Source organism: Protopterus annectens, chromosome 14.part0, assembly GCF_019279795.1.
Source record: "Protopterus annectens isolate FY-2018-M chromosome 14.part0, PAN1.0, whole genome shotgun sequence".
NCBI lineage: Eukaryota > Metazoa > Chordata > Ceratodontiformes > Protopteridae > Protopterus > Protopterus annectens.
This window is the reverse complement of record NC_056748.1, coordinates 118,818,867-118,841,850: the sequence shown is the minus strand read 5'-3', so window position 1 is coordinate 118,841,850 and position 22,984 is coordinate 118,818,867. Positions and strand designations below refer to the sequence as shown.

At 38.4% G+C, this 22,984-nt stretch overlaps 1 protein-coding gene across 1 annotated transcript in view; it reads left to right on the top strand.

Annotated features, from left to right (window-relative positions):
• LOC122788883 (hyaluronan-binding protein 2-like) overlaps nt 1-22,984 on the top strand; it is a 611,288-nt gene that overhangs the window by 122,023 nt on the left and 466,281 nt on the right. Inside the window, exon 3 of the mRNA XM_044055827.1 lies at nt 14,817-14,930. Coding sequence (XP_043911762.1) covers nt 14,817-14,930 — 114 coding nt within the window. The remainder of the gene's footprint in view (nt 1-14,816; nt 14,931-22,984) is intronic.

The window sequence follows — 22,984 nt, the reverse complement described above, 5'->3', positions numbered from 1 at the left end:
CTGAGTCACTCTGGGCCTGTGCTGGCCTTGGCAATTGTGGGGGGCTGTGTGGCCCTGCCCATGCTGTTCCTGCTGTAGCTGTCTCCACAGGATCATATTGTGTAGCATGGCACATACAATGAAAATTTGTGTACACATAGCTGGAGAGTACTGCAAGGCTTCACCGGATATGTCCAGGCACTGGAACCGTGACTTGAGCATCCCAAACACACGGTCTATTATGAGTCTGGTTTGTGCGTGTGCCTCATTATGGAGTTCTTGTTCGGGTGTGTGTGCATTTCTGATGGGTGTCATCAGCCACGGCTCCAGTGCGTAACCAGCATCCCCTACTAGGTGGCCATACGAGATGTCCCCACTGGCAAATCTGTGGTACAGCTGTGTCATATGCCAGATGTGGGAGTTGTGATAGCTTCCAGGGCTGCCAGCACACACATTCAAGATAATCCCCTGGGCATCGCACATGACCTGGCAGTTGATGGAGGGGAAGCCTTGCGGTTTATGTAGGCCCTACCCTGCTCACTGGGTGGTGATTTGATGTATATGTGCATGCAGTCTATAGCACCCACTACCTCAGGGTATTCTGCTATTTGGTGGAAGAGAAGCATATTGCTGGTCAACACCTCATGGGTGTTGAGGAAATATATGTGCTCAACGGTATGTGCTGACATGTCATCCAGGAAATGGTGGAGTACCCTGGATGCTGATGCCTGTGAGATCCCCATAATATCCCCAGTTGGCCTTTGGAAGGTACCTGTGGCTAGTATTCTTAACCCTACACATACCTTGGTATCCACTGGGATGGGTTCTCCTCTGTTCATTCTGTGTGTGAGGCGTGGCCGGTACAACTCAACAATTTGCTGTAGGATGTCCCTGTCCACCCTATAGTGCTCCACTATCTCCAGCTCATGTAGCCTCTGGTAGGTTACCCTGGGTCTGTACACTCTTGTCCTTCTCCTCACTGTGGGTTGGTTGTCAGCATTCTCATCCTCACCACCCTCGGCCTCTTCCACATATTGATGTATGAGAGCAACAGCAACCCTTATCATTTTGTTAGCTTTGTCAGGTAAAATTTCCCCATCTGTGTACACCGGTGGTGTAGTGTTTGTGGGAAAAAACAGAGTGAAAGGTGTTTGCATAGTTTATAGTAGTGTGCTGGGCTGGGCTGCTGCCTGTGCAATTTACTGATTCTGATACATTTCACCTGCCAGATATGCTAGTTCTTCTTGATTGCCTTCCTACTGTTGTTTTTCCTTTCCATTGCCTTCCCATTTAAGTCCCGATGCACAGCGCACATATCAAGTGCTCAGATGTGAACAGAGCTGCTATTTCCTGTGGTTTTTTTTTTTTTGTTTAAAACCCAGTGCAGGGCACGCACACCTGTATAGGCAATGTAAACACTGCTAGACAGCTAAGCTCTGCTTAGCTAAGGGCAAACATGGGCCACAGAGCTTCAATAAGCTTACAGCATGCATGATGCTCCCCGTTATGAGGTCATCTACCTCTTATGCTTATACCATGGTGTTGCTGCACCTACATGTTTGGATGCAAGCTAACACTGAGGGGAAATCTGTGATTCAGTATCAATCCCCTCATTTGCATAAAACTGACTGCTAATGCATGGTTACAAAACTGGCACACAGCCTTCCCCCTTAGCAACCACTATTCCAGGGTATTGTTGTCTTATGCATGCCATTGACTATTATGGCAGAATGCTGATTTGGGTTAAAATCATATTTCCAACTTTTTTCCGTATTTTCGGGCCCATCCCGTTTGCGCACCGCTGCCCTATGCTTAAACGGCTGAAATAGGCCAAAATAAATAAAAACTATTTTTTATAATTTTGCAACTATTTCCCATGCCAATGGCCATACATGTGAAGGAGAGAAAAGTAAATCAGAGAACATAGTTATAGGTTTGGTTGGTAGAAAGAAATGATCAAAGAGGTGGTGACAAAAAAGGAAAAGTGGAGGGGGGATTTTTTGTCAAGAGAGAGGTAAACGAGTGTGATTTATATAGTATAAGGGGATGTAAGAGGGAGCAGAGGGGGGCGAGAAAGAGGGGTAAGATATAGTTTTTAAAAGAATAAGAAAGGAGGAGTAAGGGGGTAGTAAAACATCCTGTGCATTTCTTTCCTATAGTTTCTGTGGTGTGTAATGAGTTTGTTGGTTGCTTGTGAGGGAGAAGCAGTTACTGACAAATAATTTGATGTCATTAGAGCTCCGTTTGCATTCTGAGCATTTAATCTCTCCTGATTTCCTTACCTTGATTATCGTGGTTTCATTAATTAAAAAAAAAAAAACAAAGGAAAATGTAGATGTAAAGATCTTTCACTAACATATGCATATAGTCCCTCCAAAGGCAAAAGGATTATTTACTCAGCCCTTATACTGTTGATAAAGGTTTGAGAAAACCCATGTTTGTCCATAATATGCATTACTCAGATTATTGCACAGCACCAAAATCTTTTGAAAATTCACTGGCAATATTTAGCTAAGGTATATGATAACCCTTACACACCTTGGAATAATTAAAATGGGCTTATATCTTATCTATGGCAGGGCTGACTTTTAACATTTTTGGAATTAAAGTTACAGCAATTTTAACATACTGACTGATAAGTAATTAAATTAAGAAAACCTTAGGTTTACAGGACAGTCATCAGATTTACATTATTTTTATTTAGAACTATAATAACCACATTGTTGGTAGTAGTAGGAATTTCCCTCATTCTTTAACATCTAGTCCAAGTATTCTACCTGTTAGGCTTTACTTCAAAGCCTTTTGTGTTTCTTCTTTTGTCACAGATTTAGCTAATGTGTGTGACAGCTGACAAGCTGTGGGAGCAAACTGTGTCTTCAAAATATTATTCAATATTTTTTGCGGTGGAAGGAGAACTAATAGTATATAGATTCTTCTAATAGTCAGTCAATATCTTAAATAAGTGAAAAAAACTGTCTTTTAGACCTTTTGCAAATATGTGCTATCTTCTTGCTTGAAAAAGAGCGATTTTCATCCCTTTAGGCGAGTCCCAATACAATACATATATGCATATAACTTTAAACAATGTACAAATTGCTTGTTCCATATAATTTTATCTTTTCACTCATTTATCTATTTATTTATTTATTTACATATACATTTTTACAATAATATAATAATATTAATTCTATTGAATTTTATTGATATTATGTTATTGCATTTTTGCACAGAACATTCAATGTTTAATATTTATTTGGTAAGCATTCCGTCCTAGTTGCGTGCATGTTTATAAGGAAACAAAACACAACATAATACTGCTTGATTTTGATTGATACTGAATAAGCATAAGGTTTACTGGAAACGTCTGAATACATTTTATTTGATTTAATTGATTAATTACTTAATTATACAATTATATACATTAACTTTGGCAACTTTTTCACAGTGTTTTGTTATATAAATGGAAGTTTTAAATGTTTGTGTATTGTCTGATGAAGCGTAGTAGTTGCTACGCGAAAGTGCTTACACGCCAATAAATTTTCTTCTTCGTTTGACTTTTCCTGGACTACTGTCAAATTTGTGCTGAAAGCTGGTGCTGAATTATTTCATGTTGGTGGAATTGGACTTTTTGTTAAATATCCTAAGTGCTTCGTGGTGAGAGAACCTGTTTTTTACTACTTCATTTACCCTGTTATTACAGGTATTATTTAGCCATCGGTGGAAAAATTTTTTATTCTACAGTTTTTACTTCGGTTATTTCACCGGTTGCACGCGATGGAAAATGTTAATATAGAATTAGACTACTCTCCAGGGACGAGGGACGCCTCAGCAATTTTGGTGGATCTTTTACATCAACAGGCAAACCCTTTATTGGCTCTGGATTTGTCACACACAGATAACGCTGTTCCAGCTTATGAAGAGGGTGTTAATATAACAGACTTCAACACTGCATCAAAGGAGCTCGAAGATGACATGTACAGGCTACAGCGGTACGCCTGGCAAAGACAGCACCTGGAAGCATGTCTACACCATTGCATCGTGCCGAGGGGGATGAGAGTCCTCTGCATGCCGTCATATGGAGAGACACATCCGACACTCCTCAAGAAATGGCAGGACCTCAACATCGACCTTGGATACAGGTACATTAAGTTATTGCTTGAATATTTTAACCCGATAGAAACTGAACTACGTAATAAAGTTGACCTTACTTTCAAAGACTTGAGTGACCGTTTTAAAATGGAATATTGTGTTAGGAGAATGCACAATATTTGCCTCCAGGTTAATGCTTTTAGTGAAAGGCTAAAAGCAACAAAGTTACCCAAATTACAAAGAGATTTTCATGATTTTGCATCTCAGCAAATATTTGTATGGCCGAAACGCAATACTGTTACTCAGAACATAAGTAGCAACATTGATAATGTGAATCATTTACCATCCAATGATTTGTCCACTAATACTTCTACTGTTACGGTCAACTCTGTTCGTAACATGAATGACTTTCCAACCAACAATAAACTATTACCAGCCACATCTTTGGAGGGAGTTAATACTACATTTTCCACTGTGTCTGATACGCCCCCTCCTAACCAACTAGCACTGAAACATCTACCTAGTAACCTAGGAGCTAGACCGAAGGATTTACATTTTGACAATTCTTCAGGCCCTTCTCCCTCTACTTTTTTACCTTACCCTGTGAAACAACAGTTTTACAACAGGGGTCGATCAATGAGTCGGGGACCAAGAAAAAGGAAACTTTCAAAAGAAAACTACAATCCAGTAAGAAGAACAAGAATGTGACTGAACTATTATATAATTATTCTGATTTTTCTTTTTCTGATGCTGATATTTCTTTATTGAATCGGGGACTTAACTTCATTCCAGCTTGCCCTGACACTATTAATCAAGTACTCATTGACCTTAGATTGTTTTGCAGACAAGTAGCTCTGAACTTGTTTTTTAAAGATAAAGCTGACTCTACTAGTGCCACTGTGAAAACTATTTTTAAATGCAAAAGCACTTTTATGCCTCCACTTACATATAACATTGAACGCTTTTTAAACTTATGTGAACAAGATTTTTATAAATTATTCTCAACTAAGGTAAAACCTAGTTTTTATAATCTTACTTTGGAAGAATTTACCTCGTTAAAGCATTTGAGCAATTGTAATGAAATTACTATCAAACCAGCTGACAAGGGTGGTGGGGTAGTCATTTTAAATACTACTGATTACAATGTGAATATGCATTCAATGCTTGATGATGATACAACATACATTAGAATGAAGTTATATGATATTAACAGAATCATTAAAAATGTGCATGATGTTTTGTATGACCTTCTAATTTGTAGACAAATCAGTGAAGAAATATATAATTATTTGCTCATAGATAATCCCACTGTACCAATAATTAAGGGATTACCTAAAATTCATAAAAACCAGTACCCCATTCCATTAAGACCCATTGTTTCGGGTGATAACTGGGTTACTGCCAACATCTCTTCTTTTATTGAATTTTTACTTAGACCTGTAGTTGATTCCTTTGCATCTATTTTAAAGGATACATATCAACTACTTGATTATTTATCAGAGGTACACCTAGCCCTGAATGAACATGAATACCTTTTGATCACTTTAGACGTGAAAAATCTTTTCATGTCTATACCTAATGACCTAGGCATTGAAGCGGTAAGAGAATTATTATTAGAAGAGACGTCCTTTACTAATGATAGGCAATTGTTAATAGGCCAACTATTAGATTTAGTTCTTAATAATAATGCTTTCATGTTTTTAGACAATTATTACTTACAAAAATGGGGGGTGGCAATGGGCACTCCCTGTGCCAATACGTATGCCAACCTGGTTGTTTTAAGTTGGGAGCGGAGTTGCCTGTTTTCCCACCCCTCTTTCTCTAAACTAAAGGTCTATAAATGCTTTGTGGACGATATTCTTATTATTTGGGAGGGTACTGAGAGTGATTTTAAGGATTTTTTAGCTTATTTAGAAACCACATCCACCTTTCTTAAATTTACCATGGAATGCTCCCATGTAAAGATTAATTTTTTAGATATAACATTAAGTATTACAGAACATGGCTTTATTACATCTACACTTTATAGAAAACCAACCTGGAGGAATACCCTCCTTACCTTCGACAGTATGCATCCTAGATACATTTTTCCTGGTATCATTAAAAGTCAGTTTATCAGGCTAACTAGACTCTGCAAGGGTATTCATGATTTACACTTTGAAGCAGACCGCCTAGAACAACTTTTTAAGGAAAGAGGTTATGATTCAAACTTAGTTAGCAACATTAAAAACAGTGTTATAGGAAAAACACAGACAGAAAATAAATCTGTTAGGATTAGAAAAAGAGAAGCTATGAACACTCAAACAAAATTTGTATCCGTAATTATAAATTACACAAGTACTATAAATAATATAAAGGAAATTTTCCATAATAATTGGAAGATTTTAATTATGGACCCAAATATCAGGCTGATTGTAGGGGATAAACCCCATTTTATGTTCAGAAATGTACTATAAATAATATTAAGGAAATTTTCCATAATAATTGGAAGATATTAATTATGGACCCAAATATCAGGCTGATTGTAGGGGATAAACCCCATTTTATGTTCAGAAATAGTCTCAACCTTAAACGGCTATTGTATAATGACAATCGTTTTATTCATTCAGCAGCTTCACCTATTAGTCGAAAGATAGGTACTTTCCCCTGCCATAGCTGTAATAGATGTAAGTTTGTTTCTAAGACGCAAGAATTTCATCACCCGACTATGAACTACATCTTTCGACCAAGGTTTTATGCAAATTGTTGTACAAAAAATCTTATTTACCTTGCTACATGTAAGAAATGTCAAGCTTTCTATGTTGGGCTTACTAAAAGATGTTTGAAGGATAGGATGTATGGCCATTTATATGATATACAGAGAAAAAATGAATTAAATGCTTTAGCGAAACATATAACAGAATATCCTTCACATCAGTTTGATTTCAAGGTTTTAGAAATAGTCATAATCAATAAAAGAGGTGGTGATAACGTCATATCTTTGAATAATAAAGAATTACCAGAAAGGCTCATCCAGACTCTGCTACACTTTGCTGTGAAGAGAAGGTTAGTTTGTTTTTATTTTTTGTATTACTTTTCTATATTTTGAATACTGTAGTTTGTTTTCTTTACCTTGTGTTTTGCTTGCATTCTGTTTTAACAGCATATTAAAACTTCAAAAGAGACCACAACTCTCTCTGTTCTGAGTCAGGCAGAATTTTTTCCCGCCCTCCCACTCATTTAAGTTGTCTTGTTAAATACCACTGTCTTTCTAGTTGCCCGCCTCTTATGTTAATCTGACCATATATCTCATTTCTCTTTACTTTCACTGGCTTATGTGAGTAATCACAAAATCGTCATTTTTGAAATCCCACCCCTTCAATTATTTAAATTTATTGGCCATCCTACAGTATTTCATAGTACCAAAATACAAAAGTGCCCACCCCTTTCATTCCATCTTGCTGTTTTAAAAATAGTAACTCTCCACTAAACCTTAACTTTTTAAACAGGTAAAACTCAAGTTACCTACTTTCACATCTAACTTCTCTAGTGCACACTGCAGAGTGCATTCTTTTCAATCTTACCTTTAAGCATCCCTGCGACTAGCACTTTCTCTAATACCTGCTGGAAAGCACTAGGAAGCCTTAAACTCATAAAAACACTGAACTCTCCTTGTTAACAAGGAGAAATTAATAGTAGGCACTAAACAGCCTATAACTGCAAAGTACCTTGCTAAGGAAACAGCTCCTATACTTTACAAAGAAAAAAATAGCCCCAAACCAGGCATGTCCAAGGGTCAGCTTCCAGTGATTTCTCCTGTCCACCTGGTGAATCTGGGCATACTGGGGCAATGCAGCAATTGCCTCATGTACACAGACAACCCTCTCCTCCTACCACCCAACACTACAACCTGTGAGAGATGCACTTACATAGCCAAAATGGAAGCAAAGCTCTCTCCACCCAAGATTGTGCTAAACAGTCAAGAGGAGAAGGTTAACACCCACACTACACCTCAAGCAACACATAGCCCTTCTAAACCCACACCACCAACACCCACATATAGCAACACTAAATCCACATATGCAGAGGCCCTTAGCTGTAACCTGCCCAAGCAACAAAGACCTCTGAAGCTGAAATGCAAACAAACACCAATCACAACCAATGTGTCACATAGTTCACAACACCAGTGTGCCACCCAGCAACAGCCCCTAAGGCAAGACAATGTACCTAACACTTTAGTCATAGGTGACTCTATAGTCCGGCACACTGATGTCCCTCTCACCAGGTTGAATAAGGAGAAAATTACAGTCAGCTGCCTGTTGGGTGCCAGGATCCGCCACATAACGCATGCACTCAAGTCACTCCACAACAAGTACAAATATGACTCTGTCATTGTCCATGTTGGAGTGAATGACTTGAGACGTACCTCCCTGGACTACATGAAAAGAGACATGGAAGAGCTCTCGGATCATGTGGCCCAGGCAGGTATGACCCTAGCCCTGAGTAGCATCCTGCCTTCACCCAGAATGATACCACAATATAAGGATAAAATGATTGACTTCAACAATTGGCTAAGCTTATGGTGTCATTCAAAGGGGATCCAGTATCTGTCTGCCTGGGATGACATGATTGACAGACCACGATGCTTTGCCAGAGATGGTCTGCACCTGTCGCCCCTGGGATTCAGGTTACTTGCTAAGGCTCTTGCCACCCCTATAGTGCCTTTTTTAGGCAAACTTCAAAGGACAAAACCACCACCGTAACAGGTACAAGCATGCAAAATCTGAAGGTAATGCTACTCAATGCTAGAAGTCTAAACCTCAAAATGCACTCTCTCGAGGCACTCCTAAAAATGGAGAACATCGATATCTGTGCAGTAACTGAGACCTGGTTCAAGGCTCCAGAGAGCTCCCCTGCAATACCAGGCTACAACTCTTACCACACTTTTCGGCCACCAAACCAGGACCGAAACACTAAAGGTGGAGGAGTGTCAATATTCACCAAGGATATTCACACCACCAGGCTAGTTGGCCAACACAATGTGTCTGAAATTCTCCAAGTGCAACTAACACTAGGTAAGACTACAATCCAAACTGTAGCTTGATACAGATCCCCCACCATACCCCAAGATTCTCACTACACCTTTCTAAACATACTGGAAAATATTAAGATAGAACCAAACACCCTAATACTGGGTGATTTTAACTACCCTGCCATTAACTGGGAAAACTACTCATGTCCCAACACCTTTGCGCAACGGTTCTTGGAATTCATAAATTCCAACACCCTGGATCAACTAATCCATAGTCCTACCAGGGGCTCCAATATCCTAGACCTGGTCATTACCAACATGGGAAATCAATGCTCCATACCTATGGTCACCCCCTCATTAGTCAGTTCTGACCATAAGCTAATCACCCTTAACATCCACATCCTACCCCCACCCCCCAGTAAAGAAACCACCATAAAAATCTTCTCCAAAGCCAACTTCATGCTACTCAAGTCAGAAGTGACAAACTTCATGACACCCATGCAGACGGGAATTGAAACTGCTGAATCCTACACTAAGGCACTGTATGAGCACATCCACTCATGCATGAATCGTGCCATCCCAAATAGAACCAAAATGCTCTCATCCAAAAAAAGGAAGCCAATCTGGTGGTCCCCTGCCATAAACAAACTTTATAATAAAAGGAAGAAACTTTTGCAGAAAAGAGGAAATCCCAGGATGCAAAAAACTCCCTTACTAGCCTCAGTAAGAAACTGAGATGCCTCATAAAATCCTCCAAAGCTAGTTACGAAAATAAAATTGCCAAAGATTCTAAAGACAACCACAAAGCATTCTATAACTATGTCAAAATCTAAATGGCAATGCTCAGATCTGCTCTGAGCTAAAACAGAATGGCATTAAATATACTGATCCAAAGGATATTGCCAATATCCTGGCAGATCAATTCAGTGCCAACTTCACCCCCTCTCACCCCCTAAATGGCCCATCTCAATACCGGACGATTGCCAAATTCCAGTAATAACGGCCACGCAGGTACAAAACGCACTCTCTAAAGCCAAGAATACAGCATCCATGGGACCAGATGACATCCCGGGCTGTGTACTACATGAACTACAATATGAACTGACACCTCACCTAAGTGTCATGTTTAATCATAGCCTCACCTCAGGTTTCGTGCCCACTGAGTGGCGCAGAGCTACAGTTATCCCAATCCACAAGGGGGGATCCACCTTGGATCCCGGAAACTACCGTCCCATCAGTCTGACAAGCCTTATCTGCAAGGCCATGGAGCGTATTATCATGGAACTTATAAACAAAGACATTGGCAACCTTCAAACACTGGACCCCACCCAGTTTGGGTTTGTGAAGGGCCGATCTTGTCTCCTGAACCTGATTGACTTTTTTGAATCAGTCTCCAGAGCCATTGACAAGGGTAAGGTGGTCCACACAGCCTATCTAGACCTTGCCAAGGCCTTTGACACCATCCCCACTCAGGAATCATAGATAAACTTACTAAGTTGGGCATTAATCCCTATGTCACCCAATGGGTTGCTAAATGGCTTACTGATAGAACCCACACTATAAAAGTAGCTGACTCCAAATCCAGCTCCAGACAAGTGACAAGTGGAGTACCTCAGGGTTCAGTCCTGGGGCCGCTCTTGTTTGGCATCTACTTCTCTGAAGTACAGGTCAACACTAAGGGACTCTGGCTAACAAAGTTTGCAGATGACTGCAAACTGGGAGCCATTATTGAATCCCCAAATGATGTGAATACTCTACAAAAGGGCCTTACAGAAACAGATGCTTGGTGCCAGAGCCATGGGCTCAAGCTCAATGCCAAGAAATGTATTGTTATCCCTTTGGGAAAAACATGTATCCATGAATTACCATATAGGTGGCAGTACACTAAACACAGAAAGTGTGATAAGAGACTTGGGGACACAGGTGGACAGTGGTCTCACCTTCGATAACCACATCGCCACAACAGTCAGGAAATCCTTCTATGTGGCACACCTCATCACGAAGGGCTTTTCATCCAGAAAAAAGGAGGTCATTGTCCCACTGTACTCATCCCTCATTAGACCCATTATAGAATACAACGCCCCATTTGGTATGTACCTCTCAAGACATCTGCAACAACTGGAAAGGCCTCAGAAATACCTCACTAAAAGAATCACAGGCCTAAAGCAGATGCCCTACGCTGACCGCCTTAAAAAACTCCAGCTATACTCTGTCGCATATCGTCTACTCAGAGGCAATCTCTGCTTAACATACAAGACCATGTCAAACCCAGAGCTGTTGGACATGCTACACTTAAAGAAATCCCAATCCCTCAGAGCTACACGCTCCAGGGATCTAAACCTTGTCATCACAATAAACAAAACATGCTGGAGGGATAGGTTCCTGACCCAGAGACTCCCCAGACTCTGGAATAGATTGCCCATACATGTCAAGCAGAGTGCCTCTTTGGACCTCTTCAAAAGGAACCTTGACGATTGGATGGGAGAAAGGAAATTCACCCCAGGGATCACGTCAGTCTCCCTGCTAGACAGGGGTCCAGGAAAGTAAATAATGTGGGTAGAAATAGCCAGGGAATTGTTATGGCTAGGCTTGTATAGGCCCTAGGGCTGATAGCCTAGTACCAACCTATGAACCTATGAATTGAAATGGATTCTAAGATTGGGTGCTCATATACCCCCTGGTATAAATAGTTATATTTCTATTAAACCTGCTTTGGAAGCTAGATGAGCTATATATATCATTAAATCTATTTTGATTATAATATATTTAGCTTTTATATGCATATATGTTCATGTTTATATGTTTTAGTTTAGAATTTATACATTTATATTTATTTAGAATTTATTTAGAATTTATTAATTTTTATACATCATTTTCTATTTATGTGTTTTATATATCTATACAAATTTTTACATACACTTTTCTACACACTTTATATATTCCCATTTTATCAGTTTAGAATGCATTTCATTTGAGCCATGGTTATGCATTATGTAGGTCTATGCATTAAACTAACTTACATATATTCATGGTCTTGCCCTATAATAGACATTTATATATTATTACTTTGATAATACATATATACATATAACTTTAAATAATGTACAAATTGCTTGTTCCATATAATTTTATCTATTCACTCATTTATCTATTTATTTATTTATTTACATATACATTTTTACAATAATATAATAATATTAATTCTATTTAATTTTATTGATATTATGTTATTGCATTTTTGCACAGAACATTCAATGTTTAATATTTATTTGGTAAGCATTCCGTCCTAGTTGCGTGCATGTTTATAAGGAAACAAAACACAACATAATACTGCTTGATTTTGATTGATACTGAATAAGCATAAGGTTTACTGGAAACGTCTGAATACATTTTATTTGATTTAATTGATTAATTACTTAATTATACAATTATATACATTAACTTTGGCGCCTTTTTCACAGTGTTTTGTTATATAAATGGAAGTTTTAAATGTTTGTGTATTGTCTGATGAAGCGTAGTAGTTGCTACGCGAAAGTGCTTACACGCCAATAAATTTTCTTCTTCGTTTGACTTTTCCTGGACTACTGTCAAATTTGTGCTGAAAGCTGGTGCTGAATTATTTCATGTTGGTGGAATTGGACTTTTTGTTAAATATCCTAAGTGCTTCGTGGTGAAAGAACCTGGTTTTTACTACTTTGTCACAGATTTAGCTAATGTGTGTGACAGCTGACAAGCTTTGGGAGCAAACTGTGTCTTCAAAATATTATTCAATATTTTTTGCGGTGGAAGGAGAACTAATAGTATATAGATTCTTCTAATAGTCAGTCAATATCTTAAATAAGTGAAAAAAACTGTCTTTTAGACCTTTTGCAAATATGTGCTATCTTCTTGCTTGAAAAAGAACGATTTTCATCCCTTTAGGCGATTCCCAATAATCATTATTTGATTTCAAAGTTGCATTATCTTTCTTCTCTAAAAATGTTGATCTGATCCCAATCAGAGCTTAATTATTGTGCCAGAATTTTAATAACACAGTCAGATGTTAAAATAGATGGTGTTGTTCATTTTAATATCAAATAGACAAATACTGCTTCATTCATGTTTTCTAGTTGCTGTTGATCATATAGCAATAATAATAATAATAAAACACTGAACCTGTTAGTCTGTTACTTTTGAATATTAACATTCATGTTTTCATTATTGTAATAAAATTGTAAATCAAATACAATAAATGAACCTACACGGAATTCAAAGACAAAAGTTTAATCTTTAACTCCAACTTCTTAGATCCTTGTCTTCTATTTGAAAACTCTGGCAGATGTATTATTTGAGAAAAATGCTTTGCTTCTCCCTTTCAAAGTGCTGCTCTCTTCACTCTAGGACTTGCATTTAGTTTGATTAACTTAACTGCATATTTTCTATAACATAATAAGAAGCTATAGCCTGATATGTATCATTAATTCTATTATAACTGATACTCAACACACTTCATCTTCTAAAGTATACACACACACACACACCCAACCCCCCCAACTAAATATATCAATGCCGGGATTGCACTACAGTGGGGAAAAGGGCAAAGGTCATGATTTTGGTCAAGTGACAAAACAAAAATAAAAAAAAAAACAACAAATGATGAGAGGTACTTTCACTGAACAGAAACTAAAGTTTTTACAAGATGAACAAGATCCTGTAAGGGGAGACTACCCATACCTCCTAACTTATACCGATCAACTCCATGGGTTCACAACAATGGAGAAAGGACAACTCCACATGTTCACTGAAAGTGGCTTTTTACAATAGAGCATTTGCACTTTTGTCATTCAACTGACTCGCATTGAATGTGCATGTGTTTGTGTGTGTGTGTGTGAGTATCTGCATGGGGGCATATGGTAGAAAGGAAGAAAAGGATATGAACAGATAGAACAAGAATGGTCGCCCAGTCTTCTGACTGAGCCATATCTTAATGTCAGTACACATGAGTCAGGATATCTATGTATATATATATATATATATATATATATATATATATATATATATATATATATTTTTTTTTTTTTTTTTTTTTTTTTTTTTTATTATTAAGCCCTATATCCCTGTCATCTGGTAACCTACTAGTAGGGATGGATGCTTGCCTTCACACTCCTAGCCTGGATACAGCAGCATGCACTGACTGGCAGATCAAACAGTTGTGCCCTTTGGCCAATGAACACTCTCACAGCAATACGTAGTCTCCTTTAGATGGTACTCTAATAGGGGTCTGTAGCTCTTCCCCTGCCTTTGGAATGGATATTGAAGGATTGGCAACTTGCTCCCATCCCTTCAGTTGATTCCTCCAGCACCCCAGGCAATAATCAAACACAGTTTATCCATCTTTGTTCAGGGCTTCATGTCTCCATACCGTAGAGTAACATAACTCCTGTACTTTTCAAATTACAACTCATCTAACAGCAAAACACTTTTGAAAATAGATTTAATCTGAATAAAAAAAAAAAAACAAAAAAAATAAAATATCTCATCACCTAAGAGTTACTGAAATTAAATACAAGCAGTGATAGTTCAATGAATAATCCAGCACATTATCTTTATGGATATGGTGTAGTGCATGTATCTGACAAGGAATCATGGGTAATATGCAAAACAGTTGAACACATCTTTGTAGCATTGCTGTATTCGGGTATTACAGTTGCTTCTGACTTTGCAGACATATAATTGTCTCTCTTTTTTCTTTATGCAGATGTTGATTATGACCAGGAATACGGAGATTCTGACGTTGAAATTCCACAGCTGAACATTTCTATAGTTGATTATTATGAGCCTGAATGGCTGTTTGAGCTCAGCGATATCCAAGGTAATGACTATAAAATAACAACTTAGAAACTAAAGCAAATGCAGGAGGTTGCTACAACTACAAATATATCCATAAAATAATTTCAAGTATTTCTATTTATAGTAGGTATGCCAGCATGCATCGAAAAATGTAACTGCTCAAGGAATTCTTCATTTTTGGATAACTGAAAAACTGAAAAACATGTTTATTGCACACACACACACACACACACACACACACACACACACACACACACACACACACTTAAAATTTTCAGGTCTGCTCCAGCATGGTTAAAAATGCTGAACTCAGAATTATTGTACATTTAAACTCTATACCTGTACAAATAAGAAAAGCACATACATTGTAAAGAATGCCGGCAATGCTTTTACTCATGGTAAATGTCAATTGCATATGATTCTATCCTCATTCATAGCTAGGATTTGGAGATAGTATTCACTGGAGGACAGGTAATGCTCATTATTCTTCATTTCTACAGCATGCAGATGCAAACAAGTTGTATTCAGTCTAATGCTGTACAATATATAACATGCTTACTGGAGGATAGATGACAAACAGCAGCACATCCATTGCAGTATGTTGCGGTGCAGTACTGAAAGAGAGTACAGTGTGTGAGATTCTGAAATTTTAAACTGTCCTTCAGAACAATTAAAGGGGTAATGCATGTAATGCACAGTATTCGTGTGTGATATAGGTCCATAGATTCATAATAGGCTAACAACCACCAGGTCTTTAGAAGCCTAGCTGTACAACCCAAGCCGTTTTTTCCCAGCATTACTTGGATGTCTATATGGTTGGGTATGTTAGTAAGGAGGTAGTTAACAGTTATGTGTGTGGGTGATATGTTTGTTTGGGATTAATTTACTTATTGTTGACCACTGTCCATCAGAGATATGGGCATATGGGGGCCAAGCCAGGAGTGAATTTGCAATTTTCCATCAAATGATCATGGTTTCTTTTGAACAGGGTCAGGGTTGAACTCTGTTTCATGGAGATGGGAAGCTTATTTCATAGGTTGGGGATCTTTTGAGACACATACCAATTCCTCCAGCAGATTCTATTTATGTTGCAGATAAAGTTCAAGTCCTTTGTTCCAGTGTTTCTGGCCTTGTTTGTTTTGCAGATGTGCAATAAATCCATCAGAGCTTGATTTGAGAGAGCCTTTTATGCTAGGAATAGATCACCTCTCAGTAGCCTGTAGGAGACTGAGTACAGATATAGGGCCTTAAGGCGATCTGCATAGGACAGAGTATTCATACCCTAGATTCTCTTGGTGAGGAACCATTGAAGACATTCCAAGTTTTGCAAGTACATGGCTAACTAAATGTAAAAGGGGCATTTTACTCACTGATGGGTATAATAAGGACTGAGTAGAGTGGTATTATTACATCCTTAGATCTGGTGATAAGCCTTGCTTATAAGCTGAGCAACAAAGAATGATTTTCTTGCTATCTTGGCTACGTATTGATTGAACATCAGATTACTGCTACATATATTCACAGATTCCTAACTAGTGGGTCAACTCTTAGGGGTGTTTTATTGATGAAGTAATTAGCTTTGTTGGATGTTTTCCCCAAAGGGCAAAATTCATTTCTTTGCATTGACTTTTAATCCATGGCTTTCACACCAGTCATTTGTTTGTGTTAGACCCTCTTGTAGAATGTTGGTGTCATGATGGAATCTTTGGCAGCTCCCAATTCACAGTCATCTGCAAACTTGGTAATCCAGAGGCCTTTGACATTACTCTAACTTCTTGGGTCCTATCTGTGAGCCAGCTGACAATCCATTTAGTTATCTAAGGATTTATACCTTGTTCTTAGAGTTTGTCAACAATACCTGAGTGGGGTATTGTAATAAATGCCTTGGCCAGGTCAAGGTAAGTATAATGCACTATTTTCCCCTTATCCATAGCCATGCTGACCCTCTCAAAGAAGTCTACCAGGTTAAGTAGGAAGACCTTGACTTAAAAAAGCCAAACTGGGATAGGTCCGGTGTCTGTAGGTTGCCAATGTCCTTGTTTTTCATTTCCATGGTAACTTGTTCCATGGCTTGGCATATTAAACTTATCAGACTGATGGTTCTGTAGTTCCTGGAGTCAGTTGATAGTCTACCCTTATGAAGAGGGATGACAGTTGTAACCCTCCATTCACCTGTAACCTGTTTTGAGGCTGTAGAGTGTCTCAAGGGGTTCTACTAGATCATGTTTTTGGCTATTTAGGAGGCAAACAGTGATATTGTTGGGGCCCACTGAAGAACTGTTTTTGGCCTTAACATACACCTTCAGGACCTGCTCCCTGTTCATTACTGGGGGAGCTATGCTAGAAGGGATTTCACGGGGGTAGTGGGGAGGGTGTGGGGATGAAGTTAGAGCTAAATCTTTCAGCCAGTACATCTGATATGCCACCCTGGTCAGTGAATGTTGTGCTATTTACCACCAGTTCTGCACACTGTTGAGTATTAGCTTTATCTCATTACATCCGAGTGATGCCTCCAGGTGCATCTGCAGTTAACTCCTAGTGACACCTCTTGGTGTCAAATATTGCTTGTTCATATCTGCATCAATAATTCTGAAACCATGTTATTTATAAGGTTTTAAAAGATTTCATCTTCAAGCTTACACAATGGTAAACTCAACTGCATTAATATTTGACCTCTATCTAGTGCAGGTAAATAGATATTAACTGTTGTTTTTACTATATCAATTTACATAGATAGAAATTTCATATTTTTCTAAATATCTCAACAACCAAGTAACACAGACAGAACTCCTTAGCCTCATATGAAAGCTCTCAGCTAGATGAATAAAATGCTACTAACAGTATGTATGCAACTTGAGTGGTTGCTGAAATATTGTACATTATTTACAAAATATTACAAATGCAACTCTTACTGTGTTTACTGTCACTTAAAAAAATCTGTTTACAACCTAGAACCTAAAGAATACTATCACTATAAAAGTAGTTTGTGCTGAAGAGTCTTCCATTTATACTTCCTTCATAAACCCTATGGTTCCAGAGATATGAACACTTGTTTGAAATGTGAGGACATAATTTTATTCTGTCAAAAAGTTTAGGCTCCGCCCACTGGAAGCTACAGAGCAAACTTCCTGAACTCCATTGGAGTGAATGAGTTAAAATTCCTGACATAGCTGAAGAAGACCTTGTAATTGTCCTTAGCCTAAAAGGCTATCCTGACCTCATAATTAGGATTACTGGACTTCATTAGCCCTCTTAGTTTCTGATTTAGTTGAATCTGAAAGCTCTTGTCTCTATGAAAATCGCTGTTTCTGAATTTAGCCATGACTTTTTTCTTTTTGTAAGGTAAAAATTTCACCAGTGTGGTTTGTTTTTTATTTTGGGTCTTGGCTTACTTCTGGTAGATATGGCAGCCTCTATGCAGCCATTTACAAGTTAGTACTGGGTTTCTGTAAATAATTCTGCATAGGCAGCTGTCTTCTCCGGGTTTAGAAGAGACGTGAGTTTTGACAAACTGTCACTTAATATGATGTAGTTTGCTTTAGTATAGTTCCTATTACAGGTTTTGTTGGATTTTCCAGGTTGACTTTTATTTTGAGGGAGACAGCTTATGGTCCAACTTCACCAATGAGGATTTGACATGGGGGCTGCAAAGGTCTCCCATATTGGTGAGTGCTAGATCCAATATGTTTGATCTTCTGAATGGAGAGTGCACTATCTAGTCTAGTGTGTTTGTGTTTGTGTTGATGAAGTGCAGGAACCACTGTACCTGTGAGTTAGAAGCAGTGTACATTTTCCAGTCTATAGATGGGTAGTTAAAGTCTCCCATGATTAGGGTATTTGGTTGGATGGTGAACACCTCTAGTAGGTCTAGGTAAGAGTTGTGAGCTTCATGGGTCATAGAGGGTGACCTGTAGCTGGCCAGTACATGGTACAAAGCCTTGTCTATGGAGACTTGTACATGGATAAGCTCCAAAGCATCATCCTGTTTAACCAAACATGAATTGCATTTGCTGTTAACATAGACCGAGACACTTCCACCTTTAGCCCCTGTCTCTGCTGCCGAGGGTCTAACGTGTGGGTGGCACTGTAGCCTTCCACTGGCAGAGTACTTTCTGCATTTTAAACCAAGTTTCAGTAACAGCATGGATGCCTACATTCTCTGGAGTGAGGAGAGCTTGTAGGTTTAGGCTCCTAGCATTGAGCAGTAACACCTTGAGGCTGCTTTGAGTTTTTATTTGTTTGTTATGTTGATAGTTTTGTCATTTTGACATTGCCTAAAAAGGCTGTCAGGGGATGGATAGAGTTTTAGCCAATATCCAAAAGCCTAGTGGGAACAGGTGCAGACCATCTTGGCAAAGCAACACGATCCATTAACTGTGTTCTCCCATCCTGATAGATATTGGATTCCCTTGAACTGACACCAAAAACTAAGCCAATTATTAAAATCAGTCATTTCCTGTTCATACTGTGGCATCATCCTAGGTGAAAGTAGAATGCTGCCCAATGCATGGTACATACCTGTCTGTGACACATACTAAGAAAGATCCTTAATGTCTGTTTACATATAGTCCTGTGAGATATGCCTCAGGTCATTTATACCCACATGGACTATGATAGCATCATATTGGTACCTGGGGTGCAGTGGCCTGAGTGTGTGCATGATACTGCAGATCTTAACTCCAGACAGGCAATTAACCTTTATCTTCTCCTTGTTCATCCTGTGAGAGGAGTATTTGTGTGTCATACAATAGTGTCCCTCATGACAAGAGTACTAGATAAAGTGTTTGCCTGCCTTATAGGCTTTGTCCTTGGGGATCATTGGGTGTTGGCTAATATGTAATGTTAGGCGTTGCTTTTGGTGTGCACTTTAGTGATTGCTGAGGGTAGGTGTTGCAGTTTGATGGCGTAGGTGTTTTTTTGAGGTTTGGAGAGGTTTATTTTAAGTGCCTCAGCATAATAAGGTCTATATGTGTGTTGAGTGGTATATTTGAAGGATGTATTGTGTATGTTGTTGACAACCTTGTGTTTGAGATTTTTGCCTCCAGGGAAGTTATGTATGTACATCTCTTGTATATTGTATTAGTTTCTTTAAGGATTGAAAGGTTGTCTCAGCACATGAGACAATTGCTACACTGTCCTGGGATGCTCATCTCAACCAAGCTGGCCACAGAGACATCAGGAAATTGCAAATCCATGTCTTCACATCCTGCATTAATGTTGGGCTATTATGGATTAGGGTCTTGGCTTTACAGGGGTCACCAAACCAAAGAAAAACAAGCTTCAAAGCAGGATCTGACCAACGTGATCCACAGAGTAAATGAGTGCCAAGTGGGTAGTTGCAAGAAAATTTATTGATATAAAACAAGCGCTTTTGCTCGGCTAGATACCGAGCTTTTTCAAGTTAAAAATGAATTAAAACATTGGAAACAGTGCCATTTTATATATCTTTCCCTATCACATGGTTAGCTAGTCAGCTGTTAGTCTTAAGTCAATTAACAATTAACAATTAGTAAGGAGTGCTACTTTAGTGAAGCAACACTCATAATTTAAAAAGGAGAAATGCTCATATGTTTAAAAAGAAATACCCATATTACAAAGCGTTGCACATTTGAAACATAAAATACACTGTTTAAAAATGTACGTGCTAATGCTCATGTACTAACTCTAGTAGCAAGTGTGGATACATATAAAACCTGTTAAATAAACTGCATTATCAGTTATGTTAAAAAGCTGTATTCCCGTTGTTCATAATTTTTGTGTTAAATATATTTGGTGAATGTTAAAACAATTTTAAAAATAGTAGAAATAGAAAACATACATCTGTAGAGAAAAAAATGTTGAAAAAAGTATACAAGCATAAAGTTTACTGCAGTTAAAAAGTCATGTTGCAGCAGACACCTACAACAGTGAATGATCTTACTGTGAAGGGTGTGTCTACTTACAAACCTACAAGCAAGCTCTTCTAATTTTGAGAACACTGCTGATGTTAACACTCTCATTTAAACCTGGGGCTCTACTTGCTTCTAACCTGAGTTGCCAGAAAAGTTCTCTATATTCTAGACTTGTTTCCCAGTCGCCACCCCTAGCATTGGGAAGTACTTCTTCCAATACCAAGAACTTGAATTTGAAATTCTTGCAAACCAAGGAATGCTTATATAAAGCATTTGATTCCTTTTGTTTAGAAATGTCATGTAAATGCTCATAAATTCTTCTTCTAAAAGGCCTTTCTGTTTTGCCAATATAGAAACTAGTGCAGGTGGTACAGAACCCTAAGTATACCACTCCTTTGCTGCCACAGTTTGTAAAAACTTTAGGTCTAAACAGAAAGTTCCTAGAAACAATGTAAATACTAGGGGTGTCAAAAATGGTGTTACATTGTTTGCAGGCACCACATTTAAAGGTGCCTGCTTTGGGCAATTGAGTGTTCCAATTGCCTGGACAGATCAACAATTTGTCTTCAAGCAAGGTACTTTTAATAATAATGCCACTAACAGCATTGAACTTAATTTTAATGAACTAAGAGACAAATTATATGCATATAAGAGCAACCAGCTCGAAATTAATTATTTAAAAGAGTGTGTGACCGTGCAACGTGTACCGAAGGGTCTACGTTGTCTCAAGTTCCCTAACAATGTACAGATGGGAACTCCATATTACAAGAAACTATGTGAAATCTTTGACAGGGCTGGTATTGAAATTTTAAATGCTATGGTTTTGGAATATGAGGCGAAAGCTGATATTCTTCTAACTGAGCTAAATGGTTTATACAGCTCATTAGTGAATGACAGAAATTTTCAGAGTGTAAAATTCAACTATGATAAAGTGTTTGATGAAGTAGATCAGTTTTGTGTTAGAATCCTTAACCAAAATGTACGTAAATTAGAACGTGACCTCATTGAATATCGTGAAGGGGTGGTATATCCACTGCCTGGTAGATCACGATGGGTCAATAAACCAAATGTGGGTAGTTATATCAATAACAACAACCAGGAGAACATTCCCGAAAAACACAATTTAAAATATAGTGAACCACTTCGTAGAAGCGAAAGGCTGGCTGACAAAGAAAGGAAAGAACTCCCCCAGGATTTTCAGCACCCCCCCCCGGGAGAACGGGGGGCGAGGGGACAAAAACAGACACCTCAAGGGTGGAACAGGAGATAGTAGCATGTCAAGCTGGCAATGTGTCTCAGAATGAACATAACATGTCCTTTACACATGGTAGTAACTACGTTGTAATCAAGAAAGATAATTTCACTATCTTCAACTATACAGATGTTGACATTAAGCAGGACGCCTTTGACTTGCTAACCAGAGGTCTCCAATTTGTACCCCTACGCCCCCTCAATATAGTGAACACTCTAATAGACTTGAAACTTTTTGTTAGGAATTTAAATCTTACACTCTACTTCAAGGGGCAACCCTACACCAACAACAAATTGAGTAGGAGTAGTACTTTCAACCCCCCCACCCACCCATCTATTAAGGTCTTTGAGGAACTTGTTGATAGGGACCTTAGATCATTCCGGTCCAAAGTAGCTAAAACATCTCCAACCAACTTAGACCAACAAGCACTCAGACTCATTAACTATCTCAAGAAAGAGAATGTTAGAGTTATGAAACCTGATAAAGGGGGAGGGGTGGTGTTGATGTACAACTCGGATTATGATACCTACATTTACAGCATGTTGCAGGATTCTAACCACTACGAGCTAGTATCTAGAAATGAGGCTAATACTGCCTATTCGAAGATTAGTTTTATGTTAACTGACCACCTGCTTCAAAGCGCTATTAATGAAAAGCTTTACAACTACTTGTATGTCAACAAACCAAGAATCCCTGTTATTTTCGGAATCCCCAAGATACACAAAGGGCTTGACCCTTTAAAGTTTTGACCAATTGTATCTTGGGCAGGAGGCATTACAGAACCTTTAGGGAAATTTATTGACCAGGTAACAAAACAGTTCGGAACATCATTAGAACATGTTTGTAAGGACTGCTGGGATTTTCTCAAAGGAATAAAACATGCTTTTTACAAACCGGAACTTCTTTTGATCACTATAGATATAGTTGATCTAT